General features: G+C 40.3%; 1 protein-coding gene across 1 annotated transcript; it reads left to right on the top strand.

The window, feature by feature from the left end:
* Positions 1-1553: 1553 nt before the first annotated feature.
* Positions 1554-16740, top strand: CLSPN (claspin). Its single transcript, XM_082494319.1, has 25 exons — positions 1554-1595; positions 2420-2549; positions 3127-3569; positions 4066-4230; positions 4588-4677; positions 4914-4986; positions 5343-5451; positions 6126-6682; positions 7681-7872; positions 8727-8908; positions 9453-9655; positions 9973-10037; positions 10438-10643; positions 11091-11251; positions 11348-11574; positions 11797-11911; positions 12601-12682; positions 13016-13110; positions 13712-13876; positions 13970-14091; positions 14368-14495; positions 14988-15093; positions 15765-15847; positions 16018-16179; positions 16386-16740. Exons 1-25 carry the CDS (start codon positions 1575-1577, stop codon positions 16497-16499), a joined length of 3996 nt encoding a protein of 1331 aa, XP_082350445.1. The 5' UTR covers positions 1554-1574; the 3' UTR covers positions 16500-16740.
* Positions 16741-17995: the final 1255 nt, after the last annotated feature.

Raw genomic sequence — 17995 nt, 5'->3', positions numbered from 1 at the left:
CAATAGGATTACAGCCTTGAATAAGTACAATAAACATTTTTTTTTTTTTTATCTTTTGGGGGAAAGATCCTCAAATTCCAGGAATTTAATGTAATACCACCACCCTTTTTGCATTACCAGTTAGAGAACAGTATCAGGAAGCAAATGTCTGCACAGTTAAGTGTTTCTGCAGCAAAGAATAGAGCATTATGCAGAAAAAGGACAGACAGTCTTAAATACTGGCTGAATATGTTTTGTTTACATTTGCAAAACAGTTTAAAAACTCCAAGGTTTTATTTATTCACAAAAGTGAATACCTTTTTTAAAAGCAGGCAATTTCATTTGTTACTAAAATTGAGGACTGTTTTTTCTCTTCTGACTCTGTCTAGCAGGTTAGAGGCAATCTCTTAATTATGTGGATTAACAGTGTTTTTGTGGAGCCAGCATCTGTCCCCCCATTACTAAATATTAATTCTTAAATTACTGCAGTTCCTGTAGCAGCTACAGGAAACCAGAGTTGTATTGTGATGTTTGCAGTGGGTTTCATGGACATTTGCTTTTCTGATGAGGTTGCTCAGAGCCCCATCCAACCTGACCTGGAATGTTTCCAGGGATGGTGCATCTACCATCACCCTTATTATTAAAAAGGTCTTCCTTATATCTAGTCTAAATGTTCCCTCTTTGAGTTTAAAGCTGTTATCCCTTGTCTTATCTCAACAGGCCCCGATAACGATTCCCTGCCCATCTTTCCTGTAGCCCCTTTAGGTACTGGAAGGAACTGTAAGGTCTCCCTGGAGCCTTCTCTTCTCCAGGCTGAAGAACCCCAACTTTCCCAGCCTGTCCTCCCAGCAGAGGGGCTCCAGCCCTTGCAGCATCTTTGTGGCCTCCTCTGGACCTGCTCCATCAGGTCTTTCCTGTGAGAGGGCTCCTGAGCTGGATGCAGTACCACAGGGAGGATCTCACTCTACTCAGACTGGTCTGTACTCACCTGTCCCGATTGCAGGGGGAAGGCTTTTGCACTCCCATTAGCAAAAGCCTGCTAGATGCCCAGGAGCAGATCTGCGGCCTCCAGAGGTGAGGCAGCACTGGCATTAGCTCACACTTGCTCTGAAGGCAGGGCCAGGCTGCCCTCACGACACAGGCCCCTTCTGGGACACGGCCTGGCCTGAACTCTGAGGAGCCAGCGTACCTCAGGGAGCCGAGCCGGGCCGGGCCCACAGACCCCCGAGGCGCCCACGCAGCCTAATGCCGCACCGGGAGGGCTGTGCTCACTCCCAGCAGGCCTCGGGCACGCAGCCACAGTCAGGCCGAGCGCCCCGAGCCACCACCGGCCAGATCCGCAGGACCGCTGCCGCGGACACCTCACCTCAGCCAGAGGGCGGAATTATAAGGCATGCGGGTGGTCTCGAAGCGCGAGCAATGATTGGACCAGGCAGAGAGGGCGGTGCTACGCGGAAAAAATCTCCCAATCGAGAGGTGGCGGGCGGGGCTTCCGGGGCAGCCGTTGGCTGTCTCCGGGGTTGGGCGGGGCTGAGGCAGCGCGCGAAGACTCGAAGCGGTTTCCGACGCGGCGGGAGCGGTAGCGGGCCGGGACTATGGCGGAGGCCCCTGCTGAGGTGAGTCCTGACGTTCTGCACAACCGGCTGAGCTGGCGGCAGCTGCCGCTATAGTCTGTGGCTGTAGTCCGCGGCCTGCCAGCGGCCTCGGAGCTCCTCTGGCTGCGGCGCCGCGAGGGGCCGGGAGGGGCAGTGAGTGAGGCGGTGGCGGTTGTGGTAGTACTGGCAGTGGCAGTAGTGGCGGCGCCGCCACCGCCACTTCCTGGGCCGCCCTTGCGCCTGGGCGGCACTGCGCCGCCACCGGGCTCACTCCTCTCTTCGCAGACTACGCTTCCCAGCGTACCCGGCACCACGCCCTTCCGCCTTGCCGGTGCGGTGCGTGCCGGGAAGGCTGCGCTCGGCCCGACCCCGCGGGCCGCGGGGCATGCTGGGGGGTGCGGGAGCGGGCGCGGGGCATGCCGGGAAGGCGGCGGTGCCCGGCCCGGGCGGGCGCGGGGCATGCCGGGAAGGGTGGTCTGGGCGGGCCGTACCGCCTCTTGTGATTTAATTAATTCAGGTGAAATGCGGATGTGGGAGAATGAAGTTATCCTTTTCATTCCAATGATTTTAAATGATAATCGGTAACGGTCAGCCAGTGTGTCGATTCTCTTGTGTGTGTGTGCGTGCAAGCTCACCTTCGACATACCTAAATACTAATAAAAGTTGAGGTAGCGTAGTCTCCCTTCATGAAAATACCCATTAATTCTTAAAATATAATGGCAATGTACGTGTATATAATGGTGTGTCAGGGGTTAGCCAAGGTTCTGGAATGAAGTTTGACTCCAGGAGTTGTTACCGCATAAACAGTGTTTCTCACAGTAAGGGTGTTTTATTTTCCTTTGTAGTTTCCGTTGGAAGATTTGAATTCAGACTTGCCGAAGACCCTCGATAGTGACTCTGACAGCGGGCAGGGCAGCTGTGAGACGGCCTCTCCGGGTCACTTCAGCAAGGGGACGGTGCCCCTGGATGGCGGAGGTCAGTCACGTTCCCCTGAGCCGTGCCTGGCGGTCACTGCCTTCAGCGGTGCATTTTTCATTTCTGCTGTAAATACCGCTTTAGGAAGTTGGAAGTTGTCATTACTTGACCTGTATGAATCCAAACTGCCTTTTTTTTTTCTGCTCAGAATGTGGGCAGACATCTGTAAATCTCTGAAAAGCATTTTTTGAGGTACAGAAAGGGAAATAGTAAATGGGATGTGAGTGTCTTAATTGCATACTTCCTTTCTTGTTATGGTTCGTTTAACCTATGTCCTTATTTAGTTAGTTATCATGGGTTTTATTATTATTTTCAAGGCAAGTCACTAATTATCAGTGAAAGATTTTCAGCTTTGCCTTTTTTTAGAGCTTAAGAACCTCAACTTGGGTCAATTACATACTGCACTACAGGGAGAAGTGGATTTTGGAAACTTGAGTTCAAGCCGATTTGCTATAGATGTTGACATCTGTAAAACTTAACAGACATAACTTTATGTTTAACTGATTGTTTGTTAATTAACTTGTGGTTTTTTTCCTCGCCTTTCCATCATGTCTTTTCTCTTAATATATTTTGTCAGATTCAGAGGAAGAGATCTTTGTACGTAAAAAATCAAAAAGCAAGAAGGTGCTTCAGGACAGTGAGAGTGAAGATGGAGAGGATGTCCAGAACGATACTCTGGGTGGAGGCAAGGAAAACGGAGAGGAAAAAGAGAACATTACTGCCCAGAGGAACAAGAAATCTCATCAAATTCGCCAAGGTCTGCTAGATAGTGGTGACAGTGACACTGGTGACCATTTGCAGATTGAAAACCTTGAAACAAGTGGAAAGTCTGGCTTGCCTGAGAATGAGTTGGAAGAGGAGAGACCCCTAAAATCAGGGAAAAAGTACAGAAAACATAAACAGGACTTCGAAGAAGAGACAGCAAAAAAAGCTGTAGGAAAATCAAGAAGAAGAAAGGAGAGAGAGAGAAGAATTGAGTCCATTAAACAGCTGAAAAAAGAAAAGAAGCCTAAAGCAGAGGTATATATTTTGGCAGAAATTCTTTGAGTTTTTGGGGGTTTGTTACGTGCATAAACTGCTTTGATTGGTATTTCAGGTTTTCTCTACATTGCTGTGTTTGTTGCTGGAGGAATTTTTGGGGTCCTTTTAAATTGGAAATCCAGTCTAAATAAATGGCTGCTTGAGAGTTTGCGTATTATTGCTATTTATAAAAGGCATATTTCAAGCATTAATTTATTCTCTATGAGCCATTTTGGTCTTCAGTAATTACTGAAATTCCCTACTTATCATAGACGTAGGGAACACTGCTCCATGAATTACCTTATCAACTTTGCAGTGCTGTGAAGTGAATATGACTGGCTTACAGGACACAAAAGATGCTAGACTGAAGATGGCACGTACTTTTTATAAGTTTTTTCATCAAGACCTTTTGACAATAGTCTTAAATTAATGTCAAAGAACTGAAGGGGACCTTCTGAAATGAATTACACAAATACTTTATTCTTATGGCAAGCAGGTGGATGGTGCTGAGGGGTATCCTTTTAATGACAGTGGATGTCTTCTTGATGACAAAGAACTTTTTGATAATGGCTTAGAAGAGGAAAATGATTGCCCTCCAGAGGATGAAGAGTCAATAGAATCAATACGAGCGGCAGTGAAAAACAAAATAAAAAAATATAAGGTAACATTTGATAGGGATACAAGATTATTCGTTATCAGTGGGAAGTATTGTACTTGAGCATGTATGACACTTTTTGGCAATGGTGCACTTCTACTGCTGTGGCAGAGGAGAGAACAGTCCTCTGCTTTTTGTTCTTAACAATGGAGGGATGTTGTCCTGGAAATTTATAAAGATAATGCTATGACAGAAGCTTTGGAAATCTACTATAAGTATTATTCAGCATTTGTGTTGGTTTATGAGAACACTTGCTGGTTTTGATGACCACTGATGATTCTGTACAATTATTTTTTACTTGTTTGCCGTTGGTAGTGCCTGTGTATCTAGACAAATAAGTGAATCTCTTTTTATGCACTGTAGAACAAAGAACGATTTTCTGAGGGTGAAGGCTACAAACATGTCTTTGATGATGAGAACGAGGAAGCTGTATTAAAAGAACCAAAAAGGAAGGTGAAGTATTCTTTTTAAAGCTCTCCATTATTTGTTGTGTTGACTCAAGTGTCTTTTTGTATGCACACTGTCCAATGTTTTCATTGATTCGCTATTTTTAATCTTTTTTAACTGGCTGCTTTATTCTGACTTCTTTCTGTTTGAAAGAGAAAAATAAGCTATTTAGAAAGTATTGATAGAATCCCATATTTTGTTTTCTGACTTCAGAAGCCTTTCTTTTCTTTCCTTTCCTTAAGGAGCGGAAAGCAGCAAGGTTAAGTAAAGAAGCCATTAAACAACTACATAGTGAGACCCAACGACTTATTAGAGGTAAAACTTAAATTCTTTGTATGTAGAGGGCTGTAAACTGTTAAGAAATTCAGGGGAGAAATTGATGATAGGCACATAGCAGAATTGAAAGTGATCCTGCCATTCTGGTATTAACATCACAGTTCGTTTCCTAATGAATCCATGGACGTGTTGCAAATTTGGTCTTCAAGACTGTTGCTGTTGGAACTCTTTCCCAAACAGCAGTTTGCTGTATTCAAGTTTAAACTGTGCTGTTTGTGCCTAGTCACCTTTCTTTGCTGCAAAATACTTGTGTCAAGCTTCTTTGCATTTCAGAGATATCAAATAAATGCCTCGGATGACCTTTTAAGTTTTCTTTCACCTCCTTTCTCTGGTAGAATCGTCTGTGTCTCTCCCATATCATGTGCCTGAGACCAAAAGCATTCACGACTTCTTCAAGCGTAGACCTCGACCAGTATGTCAAGGAAATGCCATGGCATTGCTGAAGTAAGGACTTAAACCTTCCTCATATATTTTCATAAATGTTGAGGATATCCCAGCTTTGCTTTTGAGGATAACCAGACTTTTGCATGCTATAGGCGTTGTATGACGTACACACCTGTTCTGTGTGCAGTCACGGCTTTTTTTCTGGTTTAATTTTAGCTGTTGATTTGGCTGGAACATTTTATTAAGAAACTTCTTAGACTTTTTTAATTCTTTGAACACCTGGAAATTAGGAGCGTGGCAGTGTTAACATAAGGCAATGCTGCACTCTTAGCACAGTCGTACTGCTGAAGTAATCAGGGCCTAGTAGTAACCCCAGATGAAGTAACATGCTTATGCAAAGGTACTTTAATGTGGTTTAGACTGGACTACAACATTTCACTTAGACTATTTCTTCTTTTGAGTAATGTGTAGTACGATACTTAAGCTACTGTATTCACAAACTCTCTCAGGCATTTGTTACTGTGATAATGTAACTAACGAGTACAAACTCTTTACACTACTCTACACTTCCTTATTTCCTCAAAATGAAGTTTTCCAGACTTCTGTCCTTCACGTCTTCCTACCCATTTATGACAATAATTAGGAAAGGATTTGTTTCTCTCTGAGTTTATTCTCAAGCTCTTTTCCCCTTTCACAATAGCCATGGGTGAGATAGTTCTTTCTGCTATTGTTAGGTCCACTAAATACCAGCTATCCCTGAATGAAGAATCTGCAGACACTAAGAACTTGAGCGTGGATTGCAAAGATAGGCAAATCGAAGGGGATCAATCAGCAGCTAATGAACCAGAAACAAGCCTTGGCAGAGATGTTGATACTACTGTGAACAAGCCTCTTGCTGATGTAGGGAAGAACTTGACAGAAGACTGTGCTGAAAAGCCCGGGCAGGGCAGTGATGATCCTCATACAACTGGGATTGTGACAACTGATGACAGCACAGGAGAACAGCAGCGCTCTAATTGCCTAAGCACTGATTGTAGTGAACAAAAAGAGAATGAAATTCCTGTAGCAGTTGGAGGAGATGCCCTTCAGCAAAGAAATGAAACAGCACCAGACTTAGAATTTGAAAAAAGCAATCAACAAGGGGGGTCTGGATTGGGGGCACAGCCTGAAAAAGTGAAGAAGTCCAAGTTGGATAAACTTCGTGAACTGGGAATAGATCTGTCCATCAAGCCAAGAATCTGCTCAGGCAACGAATCCTTTATAAATCTGGATGAATCTGATTCGAATAAAGGTATCACTTTTACTGTTGCAATCCTGCCCTATCTGTCCAAGTAAGCAGAGTTAATCTGACTTTAACTGGCAAATCTCTGAGAAACATTTAGATGATAGAACAGTCAGGCACAATCATGTAACAGTACAGATGCTTTCCTTGACGTTGGTATCCCTTTTCTTTCAGCTGATGCTTAAAAGGGAAGTTCTGAGTTCTTGATATTTGAAAGCTTGAAGGAGTGCTCAGTGATAACTATTTAATGATGAATGATTTATTTCCATTTTGCTGTTATGAATTATGTTGGTACTTAAAGCACATGGGAGTGCTTTCCTCAAGCTGATTCAAAATGAGGCATGCAGTAATTATCTGGAAACGAAACTGGCCTGTGTTCCAGAGTGTTCACCATGGATTTTGTTAAAAGGCAAGGCTGGGTAGCAAGCAAAAATTTACTTTTGTAGCAAGAATGTTTTGAATGTCTTTAGGTACTGGAATTTGAACATCTGTTAATCAATATTTAATAGCTGACCTTGTTTCAGGGAAAGATTGAAAATGGTTAGGCAATTCTATAATTCCATTAAATTTGTTATGTATTAGAAGATATTAAGATGTCTGGTTTGGATGCTACTTCTGTGCATGCAGGAAACTGACCTCTGCCATGAAACAGTGCTTTCGTCAGCCATCAGTCTGGTTTTAGATATCTGTGTTAGCAGAAATTTGGTGGCTGGAAGGCTAGACTGGGAGTGAACTGAGGTCATAGTTAATGGTAAGGTAATTTAATATTAGCTAGTATCAATTAAGTACAAGTTAGAGCAACACATGCTGTAATGTTTTATTGTTTTGTTAGTCAAATAGAATGGTTTTGCAAACATTAAAATATTAAAGGGTTATTGTTTTTAACTGACTTCTGTGAAAAAAAATCTTAATTCCTACTCTTGATACAACTTCAACACTCAATGCTTTTAAGTGCTATCAAATTAATTTAATTAGCAGTTTGAAATTTAATTAATCTGTATTTAAAGAATTAGAAGCCTTGAAAGCCCGTTTCTTGAAGCACACTCTTAAAACGTCAAATTCCAAAGTTGAACGGACCATAAACATGAACATTATTCGCAAGGAGACTACATCTGAAGGAAAAGAGGAACTGAAAGCAGACGTGGTACCAGCAGTATTAGCTGCAGAGAGCATGGATGAAACAGTCCACATGAAGCCAGGTCGGTTTGGGAGGAGAAGTGATGATGTTTTTTTTTGTCTCTTATTCCCCCTTTCCCAGTGCTGCGATATGAAATACAGATGAAGGGATCTTCATCTGTAGAACCAGTACGTATGTTCCCTCTAATCCATAGCCCTGTTTCAAAAAAGAATCTTGAAAGACCGCTTAAATAGCACTGGACAGGGTAGGACAGCCTCAGTCAGATCTTTGCGGCTGGTTCTCTGGATTTCTCCCCATCTGTACCAAAATCTATATAAACGTATATTCGCACTGTTGTTTTCCATCAGCACTCTGAATATAACTCTCAGACTTGTTGTGAACTGTTACCATTAAGGAAGCATCTCTCGTGCTTCCTTATTTCTACACTGCAGTTTCTAATAGAATTTTATGTATTTGCAAACAAAAATACGTGTGGAATGCGACTTTCCCATAATGTCCATTACCAAAAGTAGATTGTTTGGCTGGTTCTATGGGCACACGTTATTTTTAGCTGCTCTTAATTATTTCACGTGCTATAGCACATCTGCCCGTGGCAATTGGATGCTCTTGTTCCCAAAAGACGCATTGGTGAGACAGACCTGATTCTTATTCAGAGTGCTGCACCGGTGGCGTTTATGGATAATGAGGAATCTTGGTAATTCATGAGATTGTGTGGTCTCTCTAAATTGAGCTCATTGAAAATCACTGCTCTAGCTCTTATAGCTGGCAGATCAATTCATAAAAACATTTAAAAACAAGTAATTTTTTAATTCCCCTTTTATGTGTGTAGTTACATTAGATTGGGTGCTTGAAGGCAATAAACTTAAGGATTTACTGTGGTACATCTAATATATTAATTTATTCCTTTCTATCCAGGTGAAAAGCTACAGGTGCTGAAGGCTAAACTCCAGGAGGCCATGAAACTCCGCAGGACTGAGGAACGCCAAAAGCGGCAAGCATTGTTTAAACTGGATAATGAGGACATGTTGGAGGAAGAAGAGGAGGAGGAGGAAGAAATGACGGATGAGTCGGAGGAAGAGGAAGAAGGCAATCATGAGGTCTGTATGCAACGTTTTTACACCACCTAGTCAGCTTCTCAATTCTGCTGCCTCTCCCCAATGAAATGAGACTTTTGTACACTATTAATATTGGGGAAATTGCCAAGAATTCTTTCTAGAAGCTAAAAAATTGCTACAGTTGGCATATTCAGGGTTTGGATTGTCTAAACCTGAATGTATTAGGATTTTCTTTATTTGTCTAAACAATATTAAAACAAATGTAAGTGTATAAATGATTCTGGTGCCACTTTCTCTTTTTATATATCCTTGACTCATGGCTAGTAGGGGACAGACTGAGGTCAGCTGCCCAATCTGGGGTAGGGTTTGCCATGGCCTTTCCTTTTTAAAAAGGAGCAGCATAGCTCGGCTGTTTCGAGCACCTCTGTGTCAGTTGTCTCAGAGGAATAGGTGTATGTAAGAACTGCGAATGTCACGCAGCTTCATCCTCTGTATGTTAAAACATTTTCTTGAGAAGTAGGTGAGGAAGTTGATGGATCAAAGCAATGATCACCATATCTCTGCTGTGTTTGGGGATGTGTTTTAGAATGTGGAATTTCTGCTGGATGAAGCAGAGGAAGATAATGAAGATATAGAAGAGAAACACATTGAAGATGGTGATAAAGAAACTGACAAAGAATCAGTTGATGGAGAAAAGCTGGAGAAATCTGTGCACTGTGATTCTGTTCCCAAACCACCTTCAACAGAGTCTACATTGATGCTTTTTAAGGACAGCTCCTCCAAAATGGGGTAAATGAACCAAGCTTTAAAAATGGTGCCTGAGCAATTTAAAATTTTATCAATAAACGTAGGTGTTTTGATTTAAAGTGTTTTTTTTTTTAAGTTTTTTAAAGAAAATATATATGAGTTCACATATAACTACTAGAACACGACAGAAAAAATACTCTTAATGACTATAATTGTTTTTTAGTGGAATAATCTGTTTCTTAAAGTCTACTAGATATATTTTTGTGTGTTGCCTTTTTTTTTTTTGCAACTAGGCTCAACAGACAATAGTAATTAATCTTGTATATATTAGTAAATACATTTTATTTAATGAATTGCAGATATTCTCTTCCTGATGAGAAACTTGAAATGGAAGAAGCTGCAGAGAAAGGACCTACTAAGTTAGGTAAAGTAGAACTATTATTGTAGCTAGCATATTTTTTCACATGGCACATGTAGAAGTTTTATTTGGGATTGGTATTCAATATTTTTATTATTTCATGAGCTGTGTAGTTATACAGTGTGATTACAAAAGTTTAGGCTGATGAAAGAAATGGGAGAGCTTGAAAAAACTAGAGGAAAATAAAGTTCAAAATTATACTAGAAAAAATGTTAAAACAGTCAGAAATCTAGATGAAATTCAGTAAAAAACGTGCAATATGCAAAGAAAGAAATCCAACATGAGCACAGAATAATGAATTTTTAGCAAGGTGTTGGTGTTGCAAAATAGTATCTTGAGGTTTTACTGGATCACCAAAAGAAAAAAGTTGTTAAGCACTGTACTTAAATATTTGTTTTCTTTTCAGAGGATGATGATTCATTTTCTCTGCCAACACTAGCAAAAGAGAATAGCCATAACAGCAGCTTTGAGTTGATTGGCTCCATGATTCCATCGTATCAGCCCTGTAACAAACAGGTGTCACGTGGAGGAAACTTTTTGTCTGCAGCAGGAGGTTTCAGGTCACCTTCCCCAGGTTTTTTCAAAACAAGCTTTATCAGCTCTGCTTCCAAGGTAGGGTTCTCAGTCCTGTTCCCATCGTATATTAACACAAAAGGTAGTAAATAAATGTATTTTATTCTGACTGTCATATCTATGAAAAAAGTAATACCAGAAGAAGGCATCTGGTGAAATGCTTTTATGAGTGTAAGATTTCAGAAAAGCAAACTGTCCCTGGAGTTGAAAATGTGTCCACATTGGAATGGATAAAAATTACATTATAAAAACTTACAGTCTAAAACATCTAAAATATGTACCTCATTTTTTTTTAAGCATACTTATATGAGCTACACAACATCTGATGTTGGTGAACTCCAGTGATTTATCAGAGCAGCGTGGACATACTTGACTCCTGCATGGTGTTAATCCTTTAAAATAACTTAAATGTTTGATCCCATTCTTGCTTTTGACTTCTAGGATTGCAAAACAAATAACTTGTATATTTTACATTCCTTTTACTAGAGCTCAGGAAAGACGTCTGAGCCATCTCTTCCCATAGAAGATTCCCAGGATCTGTATAATGCCTCTCCTGAGCCTAAGAGTTTATTTCCAGGGGCTGGGGAGTCACAATTTCAATTTTCCCTGGAAGATGACACTCAGAGCCAGCTGCTTGATGCAGATGGGTAAGTGATAGGTGTAAAGGATGATGTTTTGTGCTGTTTAACAGAAATAGGACATACAGACCAGCAAGATTTTTCTAACTACAGACCTTCTTTCAGGTTCTTGAATGTTGGACAACATAGAAATAAATACCAGTCCTCAAAGCATCAGCTGACTCTGGCTAGTATGGATGAGAACGCAATGGATGCCAATATGGATGAATTACTGGACTTGTGTTCTGGACAATTTAGCAGTCAAGCTGAACACGTGCCAAATACCAGCAGCAACAAAAAGCAGAACATGGAAGAATTGCTCAATCTTTGCTCAGGAAAATTCATGTCTCAGAGTATGTCCTGAATTCTGTTTTCAGCTTTGCTGGTTACTTGATTTATAAACTTTACACTAAGGTTCCCTTTAATTCTGGGCACTAATGCAGAATGTGGAACTTCCGAGACTTCTGAGAGCTCTTTGTGGGAGCATGCTAACTGTAATTTCTAGGATGCTCTCTGACATTTTAAGAATAGAACTATATGTGTCTAATAAGGTGCCATCTTACTACTTTTTATAGCAGGTTCTCCAACATGGGCATCTTCGGTATCTTCCAAGGCAGAAAAAGACAGCGACATAGAAGATCCAATGGCAGAAGCTCTAGCACTTTGTTCAGGCTCCTTTCCCACAGACAGGTTAGCATTTTTCTTCCTAAAATTTACAAAAGCTTACAGTGGTGGCTGTCTTGTTTCACTCTTGATGTGGCTTCTTACTTGATGCCAATTCAAAATCCTGTAAACAAAGTGTGGTCTGTTTTGGAGATAAAGCAATCACTCTAAATCAGCAACATGCATTGTTTCCCATAGCTACTGGAAGGGAAATTCTTCTTTGTCTTTCACTGATAGTGAAAGAAGTGTTGAAGAACTTTCATCAAACTGAGAAAAGATTGTTAGAATGTAGGACTTTGGGGTTCTGTTCTGGGCTGTTGCCAAACTACAAGAACCATAACCCAATGTAAGTTGGATAATTGCATTTTTTCCATTGATTAAACTAGAAAGGTGTATGGCTGCCTGACAAAAGGATAATGAGGCTTAACAAATGGGAAAGGTAGAGGGATCCAAGAAGAATTTTGGAGGGAAACAAACTCGGAAATTAGTACTTGTCCCATGGTTTCTGCAAGTGAGGGTCTTAAAACATCAATGCTTATGGGGATTTGGGACATTTGGAGCTAAATGCTCTTGAGAGACTGTAGCGCTCTGAGCACTCACAGGTAATTGCCTGAGACCAGCTGATGTGGGGGTTGAAATTTTGCCTTGAATTATTGCGAAGCCATCATTGGAGGTGAAATGAAAACGTGTATTTCTTTCATTTACTTTTCTCCTAGGGAAGAGGAAGATGAGGAGGAGCAAGAAGAACTTGGTGATTTTCAGCTTTTAACAGACGACAATGCCTTTGATAGTGAAGAGGTACGAACTGGTGGAGCAAGGCAACTGCTACAGCATTCTGCCTGAGAGGATTCCATTTATCTACTTAGGTTTTTTTTAATATAACCATCAATGCAAAATATTGCAATTTCCATAACAAGCTACTGAAACATTTTTAAGAGCAATGTTTGGATCATTTAAAATGTCTCCTAAATATTATGATATACTGGGTAAAGCACCTTAGCATAGCAAATCCTCTGAAAAATCTCTGGTGTTTTAGCCTGTGTTTATTGATTGAAGAATGGAAGAAGCTGTCATTACAAAGCAATCCACTTTCAGAAACTCCTTAATTTCTGAAAACTTTCTCTTTGATAGGATGAAAAAAGTGGAGATAGTGATGCCGAAGAAGCAGAAATGAGCGATGAAGAAGAAGAACTGCTGAGACATAGACAGGGCTTGAAGAAAAAACTGTAAGTACATCTTTTTGTATCTGAATTGCCAGGCAGAATAGAATATTAATAGCACTAGAAATATAGTGTATACTTCTTCCCTCCCCAGCATTAGTAGCTTTATATGGTGTTGGCTCTGGCTGGTTTTTTTTTGCTTTGGTGCTGTCACATGAGTTTAACTATATTGCTGGTGGGTTATAGAGGATTTTGGTTATAATTTTCATTATAGATGGAAATCGGGAGGCCACGATGAAAGCGATGCAACATTTTTTGACCAAAAAAAGGGGTGCAAGAGTATTGCTGTCATTCTGCATGTCTTAAGATCTTAATTTGTTCTTGTAAGTAAAACATCTAGTTGGCAGTTATTGTTGCCATCACAGTTGGTAGGCAACTGGCAAGGAATCTGGTGGACGACGATAATTTGGGGTGTTGCATGTTGGCAAGCTGTGTATGTAAACGTGCAAGAACTCAGGTCTTAGTCTTTTCAAAAATTAAAGATGAATCATAGTTTCTCATTTAGGATATGTGTTAATTTCATGTCAGAAAATAAATCTTGCTTTCAGAAGATTTGTGTGTTTATTATTGGTTTACCAAACTGAACTCACTTAATCTTCTTTTATAGAAAACTGCAGGATTTCATGGAAGATGAGGCAGAGCTGTCAGGGAGTGATGTGGGAAGCGAGGATGAATATGATGGTGAAGACCTGAATGAATATGAAGAAGAGATTATTGATGAGGAACTCCCTAATGAAGTGGAATTAGAAAATCAAATACAGAAATTACACATGTCAGTGACAGTATTAGTATATTTTTGTGTGCGTGAAGTCACGGCTCTGGGATATAACCTGGTCTAACTCCTCCCTTTCTACTGCGTTGATAGGAAGGCAATGCTGGATGATGACAAGCGCCAGTTACGCTTGTACCAGGAGAGATACCTCATTGATGGTGACCTGCATAGTGATGGCCCTGGCAGAATGAGGAGATTCAGATGGAAAAACATAGGTGCCTTTCTGATCCAGAGTTAATAGAGGGGGTGAAAGACTGGAAAGAGAGCGTGTGTGCGTGTGAAATAGCACTCAGTAGTCCTTCAGAAATAAATAGTCTTTCAGAACTAAATTGGGTTGGGGGGTTCTGGGTTTTGTTTTGGTTTGTGGAGTTTTTTTGTTTGTTTTTGTTTTGGTGGGGTTTTTTTTGTTTGATTTGGGTTTGGTTTTTTTACTAGTCCAAATATTTTATGCTTCTTTTGAAATTGATAGCTATTTTTTTCCCTTTGTCTAGATTATGCTTCACAGGTTGACTTATTTCAGAGAGATTCAGATAATGATGATGAAAATGAACAGTTTGATGAGACAGAAGCAAAATGGAGGAAAGAGCGATTTGAACGAGAACAGTGGCTTCGTGAGCAGGTATTAGCTTCAAGAAAGGCATCTTGCTCAGTCTTTTTTCTACATGTGAAATTGTTATTTCTTCAAGTTTAACTCTGGAAAAAATACCATTCATAAATGTATCTTTGTTTTTCATCATGAATTTTGCTCTTTCTCTCTACAAGTATTGTACAGAGAATTCGGAAGGGAGAGGCAAAACAATGTTCTGAAATAGTCAGCTTCAAAGCTGGAGCAAGTCTCTTATGCTGGGAGCATAACTTCAAGTTTTAGAAGTTTCCATATTAGGTCAGATTTGTCAGCTGAATGTGATGTTACATGTTTGCCATTCATTAATAGAATGAGGATGATAAAGTATCTAAGAAAGGGCAATAAACTTTTACAGTAGAAAGTAAATAAAAATGAATATATTAATTTACATAATGAAAAGACTTGGTCTACTTAAAATACTGAAGGAAACGTTCATTCTTAGTATGAACTTCTTCAGTTTTACAAAGTGTCTTCTCTCTGCTACAGAAAGAAAAAAATAAAGAGCAGGAGGAAGAGGAGGAAGAAATTGGTGAAGACAGCCAATTCATGAAGCTAGCAAAAAAAGTAACTGCTAAGTCCCTACAGAAGAAAGGTAAGCTTACGTTTTATTGAATTGGCAATCAAATAAGAGAAAGTTTAACTTCCATCACTCGTGGTCTCCAGTGCAGCATGCCACGGATGAGAAAACTCTAGTGTCTAGTTTTCGTAGACCAGTCTGAGCTCATGTCTTCCAGAACTTGAAAAGCTAAAGGTATAAAAACATTGAAAACGTGCAACTGCAAGGCTGATGATAATTGTGTGTATTTACCTAATAAAATAGGATGCTGCTACTTGAAAAAAAATTTGTAGAGTGGAAATAAATTCCTCTACATCTTTGTTTAGTCTTTTATTCTTCATTTGCTTGCCTTTGAGTCACAGAGTAGACTGTAAGTGACATTCAGCCTAGCAGGTTTCTCGAAATATCTGTGACTTATGGAAAAACTATGTAATGGAGTGAAAATAAATTTGTTTTCCTTGGTTGTGGCAAACACATGACTCCAAGTGTGCAGAGCTGTTTCAAAACTAAATTTTCCCTTCTAACTGATAGAACTAATTGCCAGTCATCTATCAGTTGTGTGGCTCATAGTATAATTCGATGCAAATTTTTTTTTTCCCCCCTACAGTTTTTACTATCTATTATCAATTCTAAGTTCTTCAGTTGATATAAAATTACTCTTTCAAATGAAGTTCAGAAACTGATGTTTTCCTCTGTGTCTCTGCTAGCAAGCCCAGCAGTAGTGGTACAAGACACGACACTGTTACCCCGGAACCCCTTTGAAACGTTCAGACCTGCCAGTGATCCCCAGGTTGGTAATGGTCCTGAACAATGGTGTTTCCACACTGCCTCTGTAGAACGCAGCAAATTCAGCTGAGCCTGGATTCCGGCCACCTCGGGCTTCTGTGGTAGGGAGTAACCTGCTAAAAGAGCTGTCTTCTATGTGTGAGTGGTTTAATGCAGCGTTTCTTTGTTCTTCAGATAAAAAATGGGTCTCTCTTGAACAGACCTAAAGCTGTCCTTCAGAAACTGGCAGCAATGTCAGATCTTAATCCAAACGCACCTCGAAATTCAAGGAATTTTGTCTTTCATACCCTTTCCCCAGAGAAGAGTGAAGAGTCAAAGGAGAAATCAAAACTTCAGGTAAAGATTGGTGTGGAATGTGCTGCCAGTTGTGTAGGTTATTTAAACGTACAGGCACTAAGCACTGCCAAGCAGTTTAGAGCATTGCTGTTTAAATATTCTGTGATTTCCTAGTATGTGCTCTCACACCAAATAGCTCTCTGATAATTTAGAACTTAAACTTTTTGGAGATTTTGTATATTCTAATGTGTCTTCCTCCCCTGTAGGTGAAGAAAAGAGGTCCTACTGCAGTAATAACGTCTCTGGCCAAACGGCCCAGGGTGGAGAGCACAGAGGACTCAAGTCAAAGCCGAAGCATATTCCAGTACTTGGAGAGCTGAATGTTTCTGTTCAGGGTCAGAAGATGTATCTCCTCTCTTTGCCATTGTGTTTTGGTTTGCAAATCTGCCAGCAATCATCAGGAAGGTAAACAAATTGCTGTACGCTCTCCTGCTGCCATTTAATTCACAAGTTACAGTAATTTCCAGGCAATGGTCTTGTTTATTCCCCTTTGTTTGTCCTCAGTGCTCTGTGGCAAATGAGAGCACAAAACCCGTGCTTGGTTTGGATTGAAATGCTGACTTGGTCTTACACAAGCATTAAGGAAACTTACACTACTGTACACTGTCCTCACAGAATCTCACGTGTTCAGTGGCATCAGTTCCATCTGAAAATACTGTTCATGTGACAGGTGTGACGCAGAAATGCTGCAGTTAGCTTAAAGCACAGATGAAGGATGTATTTCTGCAGTTTTGGGTAAGAAGAAAGCAGTGTTAACTGCGGCAGGACATATGTTGTTTACACATGCAGTAGGAAGGTAGCTGTGGCTTCCTCCAATGTCTTATTTTCTCTAATGTTAAGCATTTATTAGCTTGACATTTTAAGAAGCTCTAATTTATATTTCAAATGTACACTTGTAAGAAAGGTCCCAGTCTTTTATGAGGCAGGATGGTGAGGGTTTCTTTCCAAGTTTTTATTACTGTTTATATTCTTACACATGCATATGAATGTGTGTGTGGAGAGGAAAGAATGTGAATAACAGATGTGGGAGAGGAAGAGGAGGTGTGTCAGGGTTGTTTTTTTTTTTCTTTTTTTGTGGGGGAGGAGTTGTTTGGTTTGTTTTGCCCAACTGAAGACTAAGTCATCCTGTTGTTTCCAACGAGCTGCCCTCATCCAAGAGAAATCATCCATTTCTGAGCAGTTATTAATGAAGGGCCTTCTCTAGAACAAGGAAATTAGATAATAAGGAACCATCATTTACAGCTATTCTAAGTAGCGTGAAAGAAACTTGAGACAGAATATACAGCGTTTCTGACATGCTGATGACACGTGGAATGTGTTAGAGACCAGTTAATGGTAACACAGTGCCCTGCTCCGTACGGCTAAGCATCTTCCCTAGGACTTGATGTCACATACTTAGATTGCCGACTCAGTCGGAGAAGTATTCTGAACTGTAAATTTTGTAACATCATAAGCATACACCTGGTGTGCTATATGTAAAATATTTTACTGTATATTATGTTTATAAAGAATTATGGTACTAATTGGAGTGCAACTTTACAATAAAACGTGTTTTTAATTTTGGAGGCCGTTGGACTTCACTTACAGGATTTCACTTGGTTGTGTGTATGTGGGTTGTTTTTTTTTTTTTTCCAAAATGTTTGTCTGTCTGTTTTTTTTTTGTTTTGTTTTCATTGCTGCTTTTCTTTTGTAGCCACAACTAAGCCTTTCACTAAGAACAGCTGCAATAATATGGGAATACAACAAAAACAACCCCCCTGTGTTTATTGGAGTGTAAATTCTCAAGTCCTCAAGTCTTCCACTTAGGTTTGCATAA

This window comes from Vanellus vanellus, assembly GCF_965231255.1.
Source record: "Vanellus vanellus genome assembly, chromosome: 22".
Taxonomy (NCBI): Eukaryota; Metazoa; Chordata; class Aves; order Charadriiformes; family Charadriidae; genus Vanellus; species Vanellus vanellus.
This window is presented reverse-complemented; position numbering and strand designations above follow the sequence as displayed.